At 44.3% G+C, this 20,440-nt stretch overlaps 1 protein-coding gene across 3 annotated transcripts in view; it reads left to right on the top strand.

Moving 5' to 3' along the window:
• The window catches only part of ETV6 (ETS variant transcription factor 6), a 221,030-nt gene that overhangs the window by 82,107 nt on the left and 118,483 nt on the right, over window positions 1–20,440 (top strand). The window contains exons 2-3 of one of the 3 annotated variants that reach the window (XM_045554318.1): window positions 2,670–2,758; window positions 10,979–11,108. In XM_045554318.1, coding sequence (XP_045410274.1) covers window positions 11,072–11,108 — 37 coding nt within the window. In that variant the 5' untranslated portion in view covers window positions 2,670–2,758; window positions 10,979–11,071. The remainder of the gene's footprint in view (window positions 1–2,669; window positions 2,759–10,978; window positions 11,109–20,440) is intronic. The other 2 variants (XM_045554316.1, XM_045554317.1) reach the window with 2 other exon arrangements.

The following is a 20,440-nucleotide window of genomic DNA, read 5'->3' as shown; positions in this document are numbered from 1 at the left end:
CATGTAATTCAAGGACTTTAATCTTGGTAAAGAGCTTTAGCAGGCTCAAGGTTTCTAGTAGTTTAAGGTTCTAAGATTTTATTAAGTCAGCTGCTTGGAGTTCAAGGCATTTCTCCAGATTATAATGAGTTGATAGTTCAACGTGCAAAAATAAAGACCTAACCATAGTAAGCAGTAAGGTTACTTTGAAAAAAAAATATGTCCCACTGGCAGCTTTAAAATGGCACAGATGCGTCTCTGTAGCAGTCCTGACAGTCCTCATGGGGACTGTTCCCCTCACCTAGGGAACAGCAGCAGCTCCCCAGTCTCCAAGCTGCTTGATGTGGACCCATTCTGGAGCAGGAGAAGGTGCTCTGGGGCCTGAGCACATGAAGACGGACCCTTCCCTAATGGGTGGGGGGACTGCAGTGCAGGTGGAGTGGGTTTTCCTCCTCCCTTGCTTCTCCTTTATTAACCTGTCCTGCTCCTGCGGCACGCGAGAGCAGCCAGTGCTGAGGACACGGGCTCCGTGTGGCGCTCCAGCAAGTGAAGCGGAGCAGCCTGCCTTGGGGTGCACGTTGGGGAAGAGCCAGGGGCAACAGGGAGAGCAGAGGAGCCACTGCACACACCTGTGTGGAGCAGGCATTCATATGTAGGTCAGGTAGTCATTATTCAGGAACTTCCTGTATTACACGGGTAATCTGTGTTTTGTGGTTATAGGCAGCACAGTGGTAATTTACTCAGGAGGGACGAACAATTAGCAAATTGATTAGCAAGGTTTCTCAAACCTATTGTGAAAGAGAATCATTTAACACGTGTCTTGATTTATTCCACCTATTTATGTCTTGATTTAAGTAGTGATTTGCAGTCTTAACACTGCACATTGGAATCACTTGGGGGAGTGTTCACACTATCAATGCCTGGCTCCCATCCCACAGACTCTGATTTACTTGGATATTAGGATTTTTTAAAGTTTTTCTAGGTGATTCTGATAGCTCAGATTCAGAATACCTGATTTAAAATGTGTGTTTAGTAAATTGTGAGCTAATCCCAAGTCCCTGAAGGATGTGGACATACAAGTATTTTTTTCATGTACTGTTGAGCACTAATAGTATTTTTATTATTTTTCTTCTTTTATTTTTCCTTTTGAAAAGCAATGTGGCAAACACTAATAGTTTTAATGAAGGCACAGGACCTTATGTAAAATAAACTATTAATTAGTCTTGGGCTACAGGGCTACAGGAGTGTCCTTATTAACCCAAGCTGCTTACTATTCTGTTAATCACTGTGGTCTACACAGTGCTGCTACATACACTGCTATTTTCCGTTCTCATTCCCATCATTTACTTTTTAGAATGGTATTAATGCTGATGGCATTGTCACAGTAATATTCACCTTGTTAGCAAAACTTGTTGTAGTAATTAGTTGTCAAAAACAAAACTCCCAGGTCTCTCTAATCATGGCCACATAGAAGGGAATGGTGCATTTGTCTTGAGTCCTTATGGGGAGTCTTGTGTCTAAGAATCAGGGAATTTCCATGATTTTTGACAAGTATAGGTAGAAATTGCTTGCCAAAATGATTACTTCTGGAAACGTTTTTCTAAAGGAGAAAACAGGTGTGCAATACTCCTGATCAGTGTATAAGGTTGTTTCTGTGTTACTTTTTGGAGTTATAGAGTCTGGGGGTGGGGAGAAAAATCCTGTCCCCATTCCCCAGTCATTGTGGATCTTCTGTCTTTTCAGTCATGTTGTGTCGATTATTATTTCAGTTAGTTATGTCGATTTTCAGTTACGTTACTTTCCCATTTTACAACATACAGACCGGTTTCATTCATTAAAGCATACATAAAAAGTAATGCTGAATTTGGGGCTTCTCAAATTCCTCATCATCATAATGCCTTGCATTAATAGAGAGCCTTTGTTTCAAGAAGCTCAAAATAGTTTACATTTCATCTCATTTATCTCTGAAATAACGTTAGGTGATGGTAAAGGCTGGGTATTGTTATCCCTGTTTCTCAGACGGCAGTACTGAGGAGATGTCGACTTATTTCTTTTACGTTGCTTCTTAAGTACAGTGTCATTTGGTTTTGTGGAAAATTGTTTTGGTAGTAAAAATTTTCCAGAGATATAAATCTTTTCCAGTTCCGGTTTGTGCTTATTACCCTAGGTACAGTCAACAGGGCTTTTCTATTGGTATTTATTTCTCAGCCCGAAAAACCCAGGAATTACGTGGTATCTGTAGAGCAAGAGGATTTCTTCAGTGTGAGGGTGGCTGTAACCCAGCCTCCTCCCGTAGGGATGGGGTAAGGGTGCGGTGTCAGGGCCCCGTAGGCTTCCTGCAGACAGCTTCCCTGGGGTGGCCTAGAGGCTGGGCCAGCACTGGAGCAGGAGCCAAGCACGTGGCATGAGGCATCATTCAGCGTTTCTCTGCATTACCCTCGTGCAAATTAGAATGTCAATCTTCTTTCTCCCTTGGCTCTGATGTTGGGTCTTTAAAACCTCAAGTTTCTTGTTAGGTGTGTGTGGCCCATCTAAGCTCTAGACATTTTGTAAAGATAAATCACAGGGCAAAAAACAACAAAAAAAAAAAACCTTTTTAGTTTTAGAGGAAGTCTGGGTTGCCTGCCTTCAGCCATCCCAGCAACTCCCTGGGCTGTGGGTTTGAACTGTTGCTTCTCTCTCTCAAACAGACTTCCAGGGTATAACCATTAAAGAAAGAAATGAAAGAGAGCAGAGCCCTGAGTGACGCTGTAACAGAAGAAAGCTACTGGAGGAGGAGGTGAGGGGTTTGTGAGGCGGGAGAAGGCAGGGGAAGGGAGGGAGGCGTTCATAGTTAATGCTCAGGTTTCAGCCCTTTGGGCTGCCAGTGTCTGCAGAAGCCTCTCGTCCTTTCCTCCGCCCAGGTTTTAGGTCCTGTGAGTTGCGCCCAGGTTTTAGGTCCTGTGAGTTGCCCGGGGAGCTCCCACCCCAGGGCCACCATGATCCATGTACAAGAGCAGTCACGTGGCACTCGTACATGCCTGCAAGGTATCTCTCATCTGGGGGGAGAAATTGAGAAGCCTCTCTAATGGTGCCCTTGATACAACTAAATAGCAACTCTCTCAGTTCATTACTTGTTAGCCCCGGGCAGGGACAACACAGATTGGCTAATTGTAATCGCCAAACCATTAAAGGGAATAGCATTAATGGAGGAGAAAGCAGCTAATAAGGAGCCGAACTTGGCTCCTCTGTTGCACCCGGGATGCAAGCTGCTGTTAATTTAAGTACCTGTTTCTCCTGCTATTAGAAATAGCTCTGAAGAAAGGATTTAGCAACCCCCTCTTTCAAAAGGTGGATCAAAAGCTCAGGGGCATTTCTGGATAAATCTAACAGCAAGAGTTTATTTTTTCCTGGGGGGTAATGCCTGATGGTTCAGTATGAATAAAGTCACGCCACCTTTCCTATACTGAGGCGGTGCTGCTGGCTATCAGTAGGACATGACTTTTATGGTGTTTCCAGGAGCGGTATGTGTCCCTGAGCTCATCTAATCTCTGCTTTAAGCAAAAGCAATCATCTACATCGTGGCAGGGATTAGAGGTGTAGTCTGGGACCATGGAATGGCGTGAATTTAATTTTCCTCTCCAGGTCTAAAGCTTGAAACCTTGTGCATCAGTGCTGGGTTCCAGCCAGATGAGCTAACCATCCACGCTCCCTTAAAGCTGGGCCCACTTCATAGACCTCCCTGGAAACCACAACCTGGCATTAAAAGGAATCACAGCTTTAGCTTCTGCTTACTATTCATGTCAGAAATATCTAAGAAATTCAGAAGGAAAAAAAAAATTTTCATGGTATCTCAGAAGTGGAAAGGATCTTAATTAAAATGCTTTAAAATTGGAACAATAAGGAAATCTGTTTGAGTTTTTTTTTTTTTTTTTTTGCTTTGGTGCTTGTCTTTAAAGGGATTGTTCCTGGTTCTAGAAACTAGTGCCTTTTCAAATTATATTTGATAGAACCTTAGGATCCTGTGAGGGGACTTAGGGGACTGATTGATAGAGGAGACTGTATTCATTTATTTGGAACTATTCCACCCACCCTGTAATTAATAAGCTTTGACTTCTAGGGAATATAAGATTGTATAGAAGCAGCATCTTGAAACCTTCAAGTTCTCCTACTTGAGTTCCTTCCCAGTGCAGGAACCCCTTTTAGAGTAACCTCCTGGCCTCGGCTTAAGTCAGCTTTAGGGGAATCCATAAATCACACACACCTTTGGAGGTTTCAGCAGTTAGAAAGCCCTTTCTTCTAGTGCACAGGTACGTGTTGCTGGCTCTGCCTTCTGGTAACACAAGTGAGCCTTAACTCTCTTACATTCGTCCTTCTATATTTGAAGACATCTTTGCGGATCCCTTAAATCTTTTTCCCCCTGCGCCCCCCACCCCCTCGCAGGCCACGTATACCCCAAAGCCTTCATCCCTTCCTCATCTGGAAATGCGCATCTTCTTCAGGCCCTTGGAGAGGCTTTGCTTGGATTGTGGCCACTGTGATTTCTGGAGGCGGACCCCGCTCCTTCCTGGTAGTTGTGTCAACTATAGGCACCAAACAAATGTTGTCAGGGTCCTGCCCTCCTCACTGCTCCTGTTTATTTCACCTGTGCATTTGGATTTGCTGCTCTGGAGTAAGCGGAAAGAAGTTGAGTAAAGGAAATGATTTTCTGTTGCTGTTAAAGCAAACGTTAGGGATTAAAAAGTAATATGTTTTTACTCAAAAATACCCAAGGTGAGATTTCTTTACAAGGTCAAGTTATCATAGGCACAAGCAACCTGTAAATGCCCTGGTGGCCCCCCTGATTGTGTCCCACAGTTAACACAGATCCCCGGATGAATCTGAACAGCTACTCCTGCCCAGAGGTCATGCCAGGAGAACCTCTCTCCTGTGTCATCTAGAGTCCCCTTCCTTCGGCTACATGCGTATAAACCCTCAGTCTGTGCTCTTCAGGAGAGGCAACGGGCTTAAGAAAGTAGGCTTCCTGGCTTAGGTGGTCTGTTGAGTCACCCTCAGGAACCCCACTGGAACTGTGTGAAGACTGAGGGTGCAGAGCAATGAACTAGTCGTAGGCTGAGTTTTTACAAGCTCGAACTTATCTCTTGGAATTCCCCGTAAGTTGTGAAGTCATTGCCGACTGGCTGGTGTTACTTAAATATAGATTCTTATTTCTCCTTTTGATTAGAAGCAGTTCAGAGAAGTGCAGTTAGACCAGCCCGCACCCTAATACCAGCTGTACCATCTCCTGAGCTGGTGACTTGAACAGGTCACTTAACCCCTGCAGTCTGCAAATCAGTTTCCACGTGGTGGGATGGAGATAATCATGCCTTCCTTGCAGGGTTATTGTGAGGCTAAAATAAAACAAAGGCTTCATGGGAAGTACATAGCACATGTTCCTTTAATGCCAGCTCTCTTTCCTGATCATTGCAGTGACTATATTTTCCAAACAAAATTGGGACATGTGTTCTGAGAGGTGTAAGTATTTATATGAGTACCATATGTATTTATGGGTAAAATGACACAGAATTTTTAATATTGGGGCCATCCTGGAAATTCTAGGACTTATGCTTGCATAATTTGTAATGCCTGGTACAGGCATAGGCTCGGAGTTGACATTTGATGAATACTGAAATATTTCTTAATCGTAGGAAACAAAGTCAGTGACCTTTCAAAGCGATACTTGATTGCAGGGCCTACTGCTAATGCTCTCGCTCGCTAACACTTTCTCTTTTAACCTCACTATGTATAGATAACACAGTTTTGGGTAAAAGGAAAACTTAAAATGCTTTGACTTCATTGTATCCATTTGACAGACACAAAGTATCTTCTGATTGTAGGATGTAACCATCCAAGAAGGTAAGGAAAGGGACTGTCCATTTCAGCTCTAAATAAGAACCCACATATTTCAGGCCCTGAACTATCTACAGAAACTTCTAGAGAAAAGGCACGTAGAAAGACCCCACATCAGTGTTGAGTACAGTATGTCGGGTGCACCCTCTCCCCAAGGGCTGACAGGGCCATCTGGGTAACCTAGGGAGGAAGCTCTAGACACCAGTAGTGACGTTTCCACCCATCCTCATCTTCCCAGGGCACTCCCATTTTTTCCGCTGAAAGTACTGATGTGCATCCCGCAAGCATGTTAAAAGCTAAACACCATTTGGGTTGTAAATATCTAATGACTCGGCACCCAGTTTAGACATCTTCAGGAGCCTCTCTGGGATGTAAAGAAATCATCCCAGCTCCACTTCTGTGACTTGATGGATCTGGTTTTCTGTTTCACAACTTGTATTTGAATACCTGTGGTTGTCTTTCTGACCCCAGATCCTAGAGTGATACTGTTTCTTTCTGGGGAGATTCCAGAAATGTTACTGATTATAGCTGTGTGTACCCTGTATATGTAAGAAAGAAGACTGACATTTACATCCTTTCTCAAAATTCTTTAAATTTATCTCATGGAATTTTGGGGTGGACAAAATAGTCAATGTATTTTTTTTTCCAAGTGAAAGAACCTGACTTTCAAGAGTGTTTTATGTTCTGGTATATGTCAGTTTGTATCCATGATGCCAAAAACCTAAAAATCTATGCAGCTTAAATTTCAGCTTATTCAATTTTTTTGTAATGTGTAGTTATAGCTTGTTAATGAAAGCTTATTTAGTGAAAGCCAACATCACCACCTTGAATCATTTTGCAGCCAGAAGAGTATACTTGAGTAATTGTATCTTCAGACTTTAGTTTAGTAAATCTCAGTAAACAGCTTCCCATAGGAGAGATTTCTTCTATTTAATCTATACAAGTTGACTATAGTACAAGCATCAGCTTTCCTAAAAGCCTGCAAGGTGGAAAAGAGATCCTTCCCTTAAAATATTGCATATTGCCAGCATGACCACTCTGTCTCTGGTACCTGCTGTTTTCCATCTCGTTTGGGTCACAGGCTTTCATTGCAAGGCTGGGACACCAAAGTGCAACAGGATGAAAGAGCCCGCCTGTGGCGTTATTACCATCACTCAGGGAAATGGTCACCATTCTGTCTCCATGACACTCTTCCTCCTCAGGGCTTTCAACACAGGCTTCAGAAGCCATCACCAGGGGCAACCCTGGCATTTAGAATAGGGATGGGGACAATTTCTAGAAAAAGTTCCTAAATCAAGAACATCTCTTCTGCAGTCAAGACATCTTTGAAATTACCTGTAAATCATCTTTTTTGCAAGTGTAGCAAAATCTATTTCTGTTTTTCTTAGCTCCAGAAATGCTTTATCTTTATTTCCAGAACATTAATATTTAGTTAGCAGTGGGCTCTAAGTTTCCCAACCCCACAGCCTTTCAAGGAGTTAATGGTGTAAATGCACTAGGAGAAATCCCAGTAATTTATGGAAGCTTTATACTGAATGATTTTGAAGGGGAAAGACTTTTTTAGTAATAATAATAATATGCATTTCTTGACTATTCTGTAATACGCAGCCAGGGTTGTGGTGAGGGGAGGAGAAATGTCGTTCTCCTACTGAGCACAGAATGTCTAAAAACCTGTTTTACATGGAAGTCGCAGGTTCCTTATGTTCAGATTAAGAATGAGCAGAATTAGTGCCCTTCATTGGCCCTTCATGGTTGGGGGAAATGAGGAGAGGGAACGAAATCATCTTGGTTTCAGTAGCTACGCTTTCAGGAGACAACCCTATTCCATACTCTGTACAAAAAAAAAAAAAAAAGCTTTCTACAATGGTTAGTAAAATTTACATTTCGGCCCTTGCCTACAACTGATTTCAGCCTTATTTTCTCTTCCCAGAGCTTTGTGCTGCTCCTCTCTCCCCGTTCTTGACACCCTTCTCGTAGGTATTACAATTGGCCGCAGAAATTGCAGTGTTTCCCTTTTGTTCAGCCGGTTGGTGTGATAGGTTGTATCTGCAAATCTGAGAGCAGCATGTTTTATTTTTCACAGCATCTAAACAATAATGTAACCACATCACGGCATTTTTAGTCACATCATTGACCTACATTGGCAGTTTATCCCCCTACAACACTTGAATGCATAAATACCACTATCTGTAGCATTTTAATTAGAGCAGTGGTTATAATCCTCTTGGGAAAATTGGTGCCCCTCCCCCCGATAATGTTAAATAAAACACCCCTGGTTTTCATCTGTCTGACAATTCAAGTCACCTTTAGAGGTGGACCAGGGAAGCAGTTGCAAGAGTAAGGAGGTTCCCTTTATTTGGAAAATTGGATGTTAGTCTCCTTAAGCCTCTCTGTCTAGATATCTCCATCCAAGACGCTGGTATTTGTTTAATTTTTCTAATTGGTGATGGTCTGCTGATGTACCACTCTAGGTGTTAAGTGTGTGGTTATAGCAATAGAATAAAAAAATGAGGACCTTATGAGTGGACCCTGGGGATTCACAAAAAGAGAGACAAAAAGAGTTAAGTCTGTAGCGTGGGATTCCCAGGTGTGTGTTTTGTTCTCCTGGGAAAGGAACCCGTGCACTTTCTGGGGTCCCCTGAGTGCCCTGCCGGCTGCCGAGCAGAGTTACTCTGGTGTGTTGTGGCTGCTGGCAACTTGCTCGAGGCTCTAGAAGCACCTTTTGCTTTTGCCTCAATTGGTCAAGGTGGCCTCTCTTTTGTTACTGACAGGTCTCTTCATTGGACCTTTGAGAAGGAGCTTCCCGACCTAAGCTTACGGTGTGGAATGCTGTCCTTCAGCTGAGTGGAAACCATCAGTGGGCCACAGTCTCTGTCTCTGGCCTTCCTTTTACTCTCATCATGAAATAGCATAGTTGTCTCCATCTAAAATTGTGTGGATCGGGGCTGGGCAGGGACGGCATAAAAATCCCAGAGCAAGTGGGGAAGTGTGGCATTTCAGTGTAGCTGCAAGGGGTTGCTTTTAAAGAGAGTACAGTGAGATGAAGTGACTCTCAATGATAGTTTAGCAAATCAGAGTATATGCCTTTTAAATGTGATACCTAGCTTGACTCTTTTGTCAGTAGACTGGAGGTAGATTTCCCAAGAAATAAAATCAGCTTTGAGGGCTGGGCTTCTCCCAGCTTGCCCCTGAGGGAGTGGGGAGAGGCTGGGATATGGTGGCCTCTTGCTCTGATGGACGAGCTGGAGGATCTTAGGAGTGTCCCCTTGCTACGAGGGAGAAGCCTTCGTATTAGGAAATACTATTTTTTTTCTTGTGCTCATGCCATGCCATTTGAAGACCCTTTGACTGCACAATGTTTTCTTCACCCACAGTTTCACTTCTGCAAAAAACCCTAAGAAAACAGAAAACTAGTTCTGGGAATAAAGTTAACAGTAGACATCCAGACATATAACAGGATGAGGGGCTCATGTGAGGTTACAGAGCATGGAGAATTTGTCAAAGTAGGGAAATAGACTATGTTTGAAACACTTAAAAGGCCATCTCAATTTAAAAAACCCCTAAACCAATTTTATATGCATTTCCTATATGTGTGTTTATGTCTTTGCCTCCTTCACCCCAAACAACCCCAAAGCAATCACCAAAAAGTATAACTCATCCTTAAGTTAGAGTTTCTCGAAATACGTGTGATGTTTGGTAAAGTTCAAGAAAAGTGAAGCTGAAGGTTTTGCCTCTGGGTGACCTTTCACGGGACATCTTGATTGATATAGAAATGAAATGTAAGATATATGTGCCTGCCCTTAATTAAGAAATTACACCAGGAAACTTTAGGATGTATGTTTAAACAGAAATATTCCAACCACCCTAGTTGCTACTGGTGTTTGCCTTAGGGAAGGCATAGAGATTCCATTCGGAAATTACAACAGTATGTATCTCTTCATTTAAAATCGAAACTTCCTACCACAACCACCAAACTTTCCAGGCTATGAGCATAAGAGAAGTTTTAATTTGGTTATAGGGCCGGGGACTCCCCTGCTTCCCTTTGCATATTTGATGAGATGTAAAATGTTAAAGAAACATCTTTCCAAAACATAAATATGCCCTCTCCTTTACTTCCATCTACAATTTTCTTTTGCTCCTGGTTTTTATTTTCCTAGTAGCATCTTACCGGTCTTTCCCCTACAAGTTATTTTGGACCTTGTGTATCCCACTTTGCTTTGCCCAGTTAAACCACAGAAACTAACGGAAGTTATGTTTATGCATGGGCTGCAGGTCAGCCTGCTTGCTGTGTTGATCTGAGATGCAGATTGTGCTGCTGTTCTGCTGAACACAATAGTTGGTTTCTTGCCATTATTTGCAATATTTTAACTTAAAACTCATAATAATCCTTCCCTCCCCACCCCTTTGTTAGTTGATAAGCATCTTCAGTCAAACAGTACTTCCCTTAAATTCAGATAATTCTTTCAATAAACTCTGAAATACTTCAGAGGGAAAGGAAATGATTGATTCTGAGATGGAGAATGAAGGAACAAGGAGATATCCATTAGTCCTGCAGATAATTCCCTGCTATGAAGGAAAAACATTAAATGTCAGATATTTTTGGTTGTGGTTGTCATATAGTGAGATAGGTAGATGATAGAAAAATCTTGCTAATCTGCAACTTACCTTTGCAGCCGTCAGTTTGCTTGTGTAGCTCGCACTCATTGGATCTGAGTATAGAGTCATACTTAGGTTAGAAACTGTGGATATTGCCAGAGAAGAGGAAAGGTGGTTTTAACATATGAATGATATTAATTATGTGACCTGGGCAAGTAATTTTTGAGAGAGTTGCCTTTAAGCCATTCTCTTGGAGATATTTTTTTCATTCCCTTTTATCCATCTTCTTTACTCAAACAAACCACAGGGGTGCACACCTATTGACCTGAGTCCAAAAGAAAAGCCCTATTTTCAACCTTTCCAGAGTGTTGTTAGATAACCCAAATGCATACAGCATCTCTACGGAGAGAGCAAACTGGATTGCTCGTGAAGCTGGTGCTCCAATCCCCCCTCCCCACCCCCAGGATTCCACACCTCCATTCCAAGCTTTCATTGTCTTTTTCCCCCTCCCCTCTTCCTGCCCTTATTTCAACAGCAGGAACGAGTTTCATATACACCTCCAGAGAGCCCGGTGACGAGTTACGCTTCCTCGACTCCACTTCATGTTCCAGTGCCTCGAGCGCTCAGGATGGAGGAAGACTCGATCCGCCTGCCAGCGCACCTGCGTGAGTGTTCGCGCTGCCATCGGGGAAGGGACCGAGAGGGACAGACGCTTGACGGCGCAGGGCGGGGAAGTGGGCAGTGGGCTCCAGGCCAGACGGGGGCGAGCCCCGAGAGCGTTTTCCCACGACTTCGCCACGCTGCTTTGGACCCTTTCGCCCCCACTCCAAAATGGCTTTGAAAAGTTTGAGATTTCTGTCCCTTGTTTCTCAGTGTATTCATTTTGTTCCCGACTATGACACGTTAAAAAAAAATCTGGAAATGTGCAATATATGGCAGAGTCAACTAAATATCCTAGTAGCCAAGATTTTTTTTTTCTTGTAGCAAAGTTTATCTGTGTTCCCAAATTCACGCTTATTCCCCTTTAATATTTTCTTTGGTCTTAAATTTTGCTCAGTTTCTGAGTCCTGCTTTGTTGAGCTGTGTGCTCTTCCTTTCTTTAAGGGGCCTCCCTCCCGCTCGCCTTGCTGGCTACTTCTCTTCCCTTCGTTTAATCTGCCAGCACAGATCCTTTCTCCAGCCCCCTCTCTCCTCCTACTCTCTCTCTCCCCCCGACCCTCTGTGCCCCCTTTGCCCCAACACTGCAGTTTGCAGTATTTCCACCTTTCTCTCCCAATCATCCCCACCCTGCCTCTGCCACCTCCCCGTCTGAATCCTCAACTGCCATTTGGCGGAGCGCTGGGGCCCACGCACCTGTGCTGCAGATACTAGTCTCCAAAGCTGTTGACACCTGTCATTTCCTTTTCGTCTGTCTTTCCTATACTGCCACCCAGCCCGGGTGATAAAATGCGATTGGGCAGCTAGGGAGAATGAATCACCTGATTCCCAACCTCATCACAAAAATGCCAGATTCTCTGGCTTACATGTTATCCTGAGGGCTCAAGTCCAAGCGAGGGAGGACACTGGTGTCACCTTAGCCCTTCCCTGGTTGATTCCCGGGGACTTAAATGGTGGCATGGTCATGCTCTCCATCTCCTTCCGGCCTGGTGATGCTCCCAGGTTGTTCTCCTCTCATCCCGTCCGTCCTCAGAAGGTTGCTCGCCGAAAGCCGTGAACAGTAGGCGTCAAGGACGCTGACTCTGCCTTTTTCTCTCTGTGAGACTTCAGGGAATCAGGTGACCATGATGTGGGCAGCGGTGGGGGGCAGTTCCTGGGGAAACATTGCTGTCTTACCCCTTCTGCCTCACAGTGAGATCGTTGCTAGGATTTCTGCAAGGAGTTGGGGCCAGGAGAATGGTCCCTCCTCCAGCTTGCTGTGAAGTTGCTACCAAATCAGTCAAGACATTTCTGCTTCCCTTGGGCAGGAGGGTAAAGGACACAGGCCAACTCTGCCATCTTTTCCTCCACAATGACTTCTGAAGGAGAGGTTGAGACTATAGAGGTGCCAAGGTCATGGCTGGGGGCACCGCTGTCCTTAGGAAACTGGGGTGTTATGGCACCATGGAAGCCAGACAGAACTGGAAAAAGAAACAGCAGCTGGGTATTAGCAAATATTCCTCCAGACGTCATCCTGTGACTAGCATATTCACTAAAGGAATATTCACTTTGAGATACAACATACTCATCCCGTGCAGGCAAAGCGCTTCTACTACCTAATCTCATTCCTTTACTCATCCTGCATGTAGTTAGTGATTGTCCCTGCTGTGCCAGGCACTCTTCTAGGTCCCGGGGGTACAGAAATGAACAAACAACTCCTGGATCTTGTGAAGCTTAAATTCTAGTAGAGAGAAGGAAAAGGATTATGAACACTTGTCCTGAACGGGCTGAGGTTTCTTTCATGACTTTTTATTCCTCTGTTTTGCGATATTCCCCAAGGAGGCCCCAACTCCTGATTTGCCTTTGGATGCCTTGACAGGTGTAAGCTCTTTTGCCATAGAACTGTGTCTCCACAGGAGGTTATCATGGCAGAACAAAGAAGCGGGTACACCAGCACCCCGACGGCCATCAGGAAGTAGCGGGGACTCTGCTGTCCGACCGCATCAGCCATTCCACTCCGTTCTCCTAGCATATAGTACTGTGTCTGAACAAGAGAACGTGTAACAGCCCTCCTAACTTGAAAATATTATGATTCTCTTCTAGGGCATCATTCTACTTTTGTTTCTTCCATATTAACACTGGAACATTTTCTTGAGTAGACAGTTTCCTCTTTGGAAATGCTTACCAGCATTTTACTAACTCCTACTGCGTGCCTAGCACACGACCATTATAGCTACTATTTATGGTGGGATTACCCTGTGCTGGACACTGTGGGAAGTCTTTTGTACAAATTATTTTATTTAACTCTCACAATAATACCTATAAGGTGGGTCTTCTTTTTATCTCTGTGTTGCACATGAGGGCTTAGAGAATTTAAGTAATTTTTCAAGGTTGGTCACAGAACTAGTAAGAGAGTCAAGATTCAAACTCAGTTCTGCCTCACTCCAGAGCCTAGGCTCGTATCCATGATGCCACCATAATAAGTAGGTGTTTCATAAATGGTTTTTTTTTTTTGGATAAAGGGATGAATTCAGGATTGACACTTAGTATTCACATAGCAGTGGTTTATGGCTGGTATCTATTCTAACTGTTGTTATGTCTGTTCTATCTGTTGACTAGTTTGCGTATCACCCTTGGATGAATGGATGGATGGATCCCTACGTAGATAACTATAAAATATAGAACTGTAGCACATTACTGCCGACCTTGGAATATAATCAATACTTAGATTATGGATTCAGGTCAGGGAAACGGTTTTGCCTGAATGCTTACTCTAAGTCTAAGTTTAGATTGCTTTCCTTGGTGATCTGCAGGAGACCTGTTGCAACACCATTGGTTCCAACATCTGGAATGAATCCTCCGAAAGTGGAGGTTCCCAGGCTCTTGCTGTTTGCCCTCAGCTGGGGCTTCCCGAATGAGGTTGAGCTTCCCCACTCCCTCTCCTGTTCCAGGACTCGGCTGCTTGGCAATGCTGTTTGAGACGAGCATACAGCCCCTGTGATGGTTGAGGCCACGCTGCACACTTGGAGATGCATCCCAGCCGAGTTTCCAAACCTAAGAGAAAACAAATACTCTAACAAGGGAATTGGGTTATTGCTCTTTTAATCTGGGATTCCAGACAATTCCCAGTGGAATGCTCATGGAAAGTACGGGGAAGAATCTGAAAGCCAAGACAGCAGCAGGACATTTATGGTATTGCTAGGTTGAAGGCATTTTTAGCTGCTTGTTTTAAAGAGATACTCACCAGACTGGTATGCCTTGAGTGGCTTCTTTCATCTACCATTGATCTCCAGATACATCCTCTCCCCCCTAGTTCTTTTTCTTCTTTCACTCTTAAATCAAAATATATCCTTGGGGATGGGGATTGGGAGGTGAAGATCATGATATTTAAGAATCTCATACAGAGAGTTTCTCACCATTTTCTTCTGCAGATGCAAAGCTAGACCCAAGCTGAAGACACAGCATGACAAATTAGCAAGCTATTGAGAAGGAGAAAGTGATGCCTTTTCTTGTTATTTGCTTGTGATAAAAGCAAAGTGATAAATGGAGCAGAGTGTTAAGCAGTGACTAGGGGGGGACTTGCAAGGGACTGGCAGGTGGTCTGAGAGCCCAGGGGAGAAGGGCCACACCCGTGCCACCCTGGTCTGACTTACTGCCCAGATGTGCAGGGTGGGGCCCTCGAGCAGCCCTACAGCAGAACTCCCCTGCTCACCAGGAGAGCAAACACGAGTATGTTTGTTGAGAGGATGAAAAGGGCATCTTTTTTTTCTTTCTTCTTCTTCCATCAAGGGTACTGAATTTTTTTTAAGCTTGAGGCTAGAAGGGCTGAAGTACAACAGTTATAAAAGGCAGATGGGGAAAAAAAAGTTCCATTCTTTAAAGGGAATATAAGCCTTTCATCGGAGTTTAAAACACTTGAAGGACCAAGGGACCCCCAAGGGTGCCTGGGCAAGATCACTCTTGACTCTCTCAGCAGAGAAGGGCTCTTGCTGGGAGCAAAGGATGCCTTTGCCCAGTTCTCACTGGAGGCCTCGCAGTGTGAGGGATGGACTTTAACTTCTCTGCCCAAATGCCCGCTTTTTCTAAACCCATGGGAGGGTGGGTGCTGAAGGGGACAGTGGAAGGCACCTCACAAGGGGAACCAGTCTGGTAATCGGCAGAGGCTTGTGCTGTGTTCATAGCAGCCCTGTGAATTGCTAGGCCAACTCAGGCCCAGCCACACAACAGCAATAGAAGCATATTTCAGAGAGGCAGAATTTAAATAGTTCAATGTCTTTTCTCTATCCTAAATTTCTTTTAGACACCATCATCTCGCATTCAGTTGATTTAATCACATCTAATCCTAGACTGACAGTCGGCCGTTTGCCCAGAGACTGTGCAGTTTGCAGTGTCCGTTTGGCCTTCTGAAATTCCCGTGAATGAATGATTTAAGAAGCAGGGGCCTGGGACTCATTCATCATATTTAACAGGGCTATGGTTTATGATGTTGTGGGTTAATAAATGGCCGTAATAGCTGTGCAGAGTTTTTGAGAGTTAGAACACCAGGAATAGTTCCTTGGCTCTATTTCTTTTCCTTGTGAATCTTTCAAAATTCTTACATTACTACTCCTGCTCGTGTGTGTTTAATAATTGAATCTAATGCCTTCCTTTGGAAACGTTACCTCGCTGCTCACCCACTCGGCTGTTCTGTCTTCTCAGCAGAGTAACGGAGTTTAAGACAGCCACGCGACACGAGAGCTATATTAGAAGCGGCGTAGTGAGAAGGGATGCAAGGTCTCTCTCTTCCAGTTGGCTGGAGCAGCAGTTTTATACTCTTGCACGTTTATGTTTGCTCCCAAAGAGAGAGGCAAAAATGGGAGCCGAATGTGATCATAGTTAATATTTCCCATTTTTTATCAGTAACAAAATGCCTTCATACGTATCATCTCATTTAATTGTGCGGCAGTCCTGGACACAGGTGTTGTTAAGTGTTTGATTGACAAGGTGACTGGCTCCGATATTGTCCAGGTTCACCCAGCATGTGAAGGGCCTGTTGTGATTTCTGCTTCCAAAGTCACCCTTCAGCTTTCTTGGGAGAAAGCCTAACGGCAGAGTTTCGCGGCCTCAAAAGCAGAGGCCCTGCTGCCTGTTGGAGCCTGTGCGGCCAGGGGTGCGGGAGGCGGAGGGCAGGCTGGTTTCTGTCGTGCCACTGACCGTGAATTTGTGCTGAACCTCTGACAGGCTGGCCTCTCCCTCTCAGTAGGATGAAGGAGAGGTGTCAGGATGACAGCCTGTCCCTGTGGATAATTTATTCTGGTTTTTTTTTTTCCCCACCAGTTTTTACTGCTCTCTCGTGAGCTTCATTTGCAGTCTCTCCCTGCAACTGGCATGCCAGGGCTGGTCCCGTAGGCCTCCGCGGGCCAGCTCCCAGCGAGGGTGCCACCCAGGACCCGCTGCCCCAGCGTTGCACGAGGGATGCTGATCCAGGAGCAGGGGCCCACTGCTTTTTGAAGTTTCCAAATAAAAACGTGTGGTAGTAGAAAGGACCTAGGTCCAGATAGACCTGAGTGGACATGAATATCAGGCACTTTCTGTTAGATGATTTAACCTCTCTAAGACTCAAATTTCTAAGGACGCCGACTGCTGAGGGCTTCTTAGAAGTATCAGAGCTCATTTATGTCTAACCCCTGGCACGGTGCCCGGCCTGCAGTGGCAGGTAACTCACTGGCACTCCGTGTCAGCTTCCAGGCCCGGTGAAGCCTGGGTAGGAGGTGGCTTCCCCATTTGGAGGGGCCAAGGGAACATGCGTGTCCTTGTTTGTCTGTTTCACTAAAGAAAGGCCCTCGAGTTCTGTCTGCGTAGTATTGAGACTGATTTCTCCAAGTCTCAATGGAAATAAGCTTTTCTTTCCAACTCTTCCCTGAGATTTCTAGGACCTCAGTTTTGCCCTTGGGCATTCCATCCAGAGCCTTTTCCTACTGGAACATCTCTCCCTCAGTCTGGAACTTTCTTCACCGTCTTACCCAAACCCATAAGTCTCCTTCCTCAGCCTTACCCGGTCTTCTTCTAAGCCCCATCAGATGCCCCCATCCTTTGCCGTTATCCGAATTCCAAGAATGGCCTCTCTTCATGCAGCCGCCGGTGACACGCGGTGACATCACCGCCAGAGCTGAGGCAAGGACTAGGGAAGAGATGTAATTCGTAGTCGTATCTTTACAAAGCCATAACGACTGCTGGCACGGTTGGCCGGCCACTAGCATTTTATGTTTTGTCCCCCCTTAAGCCTTCTTTTGGGGGCCTCCACTTTTCACATGCAAATGCTGAAAGCCTTTCTACTTTCCCCGCAGCACATGTGGCTGTACAAGGCCTTGGTTAGCTGCTTCAAACAGCTTGAAGAGAAAAAACAGCCCGTAGCAGAACCGCCAGGATGCTTTGGAAGGGAAATTTCCTTTTTGGGTCTGCTGTCTGAAAGAATTTCCGATGCAGGCAGACGTTAATTCCTAGCTCCATGCTTCCTGATAAGGAAGCAGCTTCAATAAATGCAGCTATTTATAGATGTCTTTTTTTTTTTTTAAAGAAAAAATATATAACCAGAGGTTTATTGACCTTTTCTTTCACTTCGCATTTCATGCAAGGAGCTCTGTGTACATTTAAGGCAGTTCCTCCAGCATAAGCTTTGACAAAATGGCTCTGATCCCGTGGGGGTGGTGAGGGGAGGCGAGGATGAGGATGGCACAGCCACCTCTTTAGTGTCATGGTCTCTGGAGTGATTTCCTTGGAGTTCTGAGGTCGACATTTGGAAGTGTTGCTTCCCTCCCTGGTGCTGTGGGTTATTTATGTGAGCCCAGAGGGCCCAGCTCTGTTCTAGACCCAACACTGAAAGGTTATGGCAGACTCAGAGCCATTTAACAAGCAAAAGAATGAGAACCAGTCAATTATGTGAGCAGAGACTGGAACAACAGGAAGTAAGAAACCTTATTTCCATTCTTCTTTCTCCTCTCTGCTGTCTCCCCTTGGATTTTCCCACCTGTCAGTGCCCCTGCAGGCTTTCTCTTGGCATGAAAGTGTCTGTCCATGAGCCCATGGCCTGCCTCGCACATGTCTACGCAGTACTTGCTGGCAATAGGAGAAAGATTGAACTGTGCCCTCCTAAGTTATTCCCACCTCCTCTTCATCGTCACAGAGCATTGGTTGAGCTGAGTATATGCAAATATGGTAAAGTTTCCATTCCAAATAACAGATCTTTTCTCTCATTCTGCTTCATGCCTGAGTTCCACCTCATCAGTAACTCAGACTCTGGGAGTTTCTGGCACGATGACTTTGGCATCTTCATCCTTAAGCTTTCCCAGGGATGAACCTTAGCAGGGACCTTTAGACATTACTGGTTGCACTGTTGCCGCAGGTGGATTCTGATTCTCAGTTGCCTGTACCATGTGTGAGTGTTTTGGGGGTTCTTTTTTTCTGATCATGTCTGAAGCAAGGGTAGAGCAGGATTTTGAGAGATTTAAACTGGCCCTGGCTCTGGCTACATGGCGACTGCAACTTCCCAAGTATAGTTAGTCACCCTGCTCTGATATTTACTGCTTCCATCTTGGGTGGTGAGCTAAACCCCATTCTTTTGAAATTGGTCTCTACTTCTCCTTCCTTTAGATCCTGGACACTAATAGTCTTCAAATGGGGTTCTAGGATTCCAGTAATAGAAATGCAGATTGCCGATGCAGATAATGGGTAAAGAACTATGGCTGTGTAGGAGGTGCAGCTTGGATGTCTGGAAGGAAAAGGCCACCTGTGCAGGGAACACTTTATTTCACCAGCTCAGCTCAGGCTGAACGCTCTACTCTTCAGGCGGGGTTATTAACTAAAGTGGTTCGCTGAGGAGGGTGATGTAAGGAGAGATGTAATAATCATTTTTTTAAAAAAAGTACCTGGAACAAGTGTTGGGGGGTATTGAGTAGCATATCGTAAGAAAAATTACAGGGATATCAGGCAATTTCTGTAGCTCCACTTTAGAAGTAACAATGTTAGGATTTAATTATCCATTTGTTTTCCCAAAGTGGCTTACCTTTGCAAATGAGTTTTTATTTTTTAATTTTTATTTATTTTTTGGTCATTGTACCCTGCCTGCTAGCTTGCAGGAGCTTCTCCTTAGGGTCCATTCTGAGGCCAACTGTGTTTAAGATCATAAAGCCACTCCAGGGAATCTCTATGTCAATGATTTATGGAGTAAGTAATGAGTCACTGGTATTTATTAAGCACTTTCTATGTTCCAGGAGCTTTATAGATATTATTCTGAATAATCACAAACACTGTAAAGTGGATATTCTGAGGCTCAGCAGGGGGAAATCACTTATCCCAAGCTCACACAGAGGGTATGTGGAGGGGCCATGATTTGAATCCACATCTAATTCCAAAACCCAGGCTTTTTAAAGTTTTTCACTTCACCCTATTGCTTCCTAAAAGTTCTAGGAACTGATGGAAGTTGTTTCCTTCCAGTTACTGGTTGGAAGCAGAAAATCTAAGCTAGCAGGCTGATTTTTAAAAAACAAAATTTAGGCAAAATTTATATAAGTTACTGACAAGAAAGCCCAAAGGGATAAAACCAGAGATATAAACCAAATCATCTTTTGAACTTGGAGGAAGATAAGCTTTCATATCCAATCCTGTGCACACTATTGTCTGCCAAGTATTTTCTGCCAAATGTTTTCAGGTATCTGTATTAATTCTGGAGTGTTAGGAAAAAAAACTAAGTGAAGTCAAAAGAGGTTCACATTGTCCGTGATTTTCCTTCTTTTAAAAAGAAATGCTCTACCTCACAGATTATTATTAATATTAAACAGTCAGTGATGTTGTACTTGAACGGACATTGTATTATTTATTGAGTTTACAAATTACAACACTGAACTTCTTAATAACTTATGTTAGCCAACATGCCTTGGAAAAATTGCCTGAGGTTTTGGTGCCTTAGTTTACCCACATGCTGTTGGTACCAGGACACTCTACAGCAGGGTGATGGAGCAGAGGTGGAGCTTGCTTTTCTGGGGCTTGGTTCTCTGGGTGCTGGTCCCACATGGTTACGACGTGGGCCATCTTCCACCAATTCATTCCACCTCCCAGGACTGTACTTCCCTCTCCTGTACAGTGATGTTAGGCTGAGTGTATGGTTCCCAAGGTTCTTTCCAGCTCAAACATTTTATTATTCTCTAATTCTAGAACAGAAACACAGGGATATAAGCAGCGAGTGTTATCTATAAACACCAAGTATCTTGATCATTCCCTCAATTTCCAGGGCTCAACATCAAATTCTAGTGCAGATGGTGGTATTTTAATGATGCAAGAAACCGTCCTCCACTTTAGCTGTGATTGTTTTGTGAGGATGCCCTCC

This window comes from Lemur catta, chromosome 6, assembly GCF_020740605.2.
Source record: "Lemur catta isolate mLemCat1 chromosome 6, mLemCat1.pri, whole genome shotgun sequence".
In the NCBI taxonomy this organism is placed as follows: domain Eukaryota; kingdom Metazoa; phylum Chordata; class Mammalia; order Primates; family Lemuridae; genus Lemur; species Lemur catta.
The sequence above is the reverse complement of the archived record's forward strand: the minus strand, read 5'-3'. Positions and strand labels throughout refer to the sequence as shown.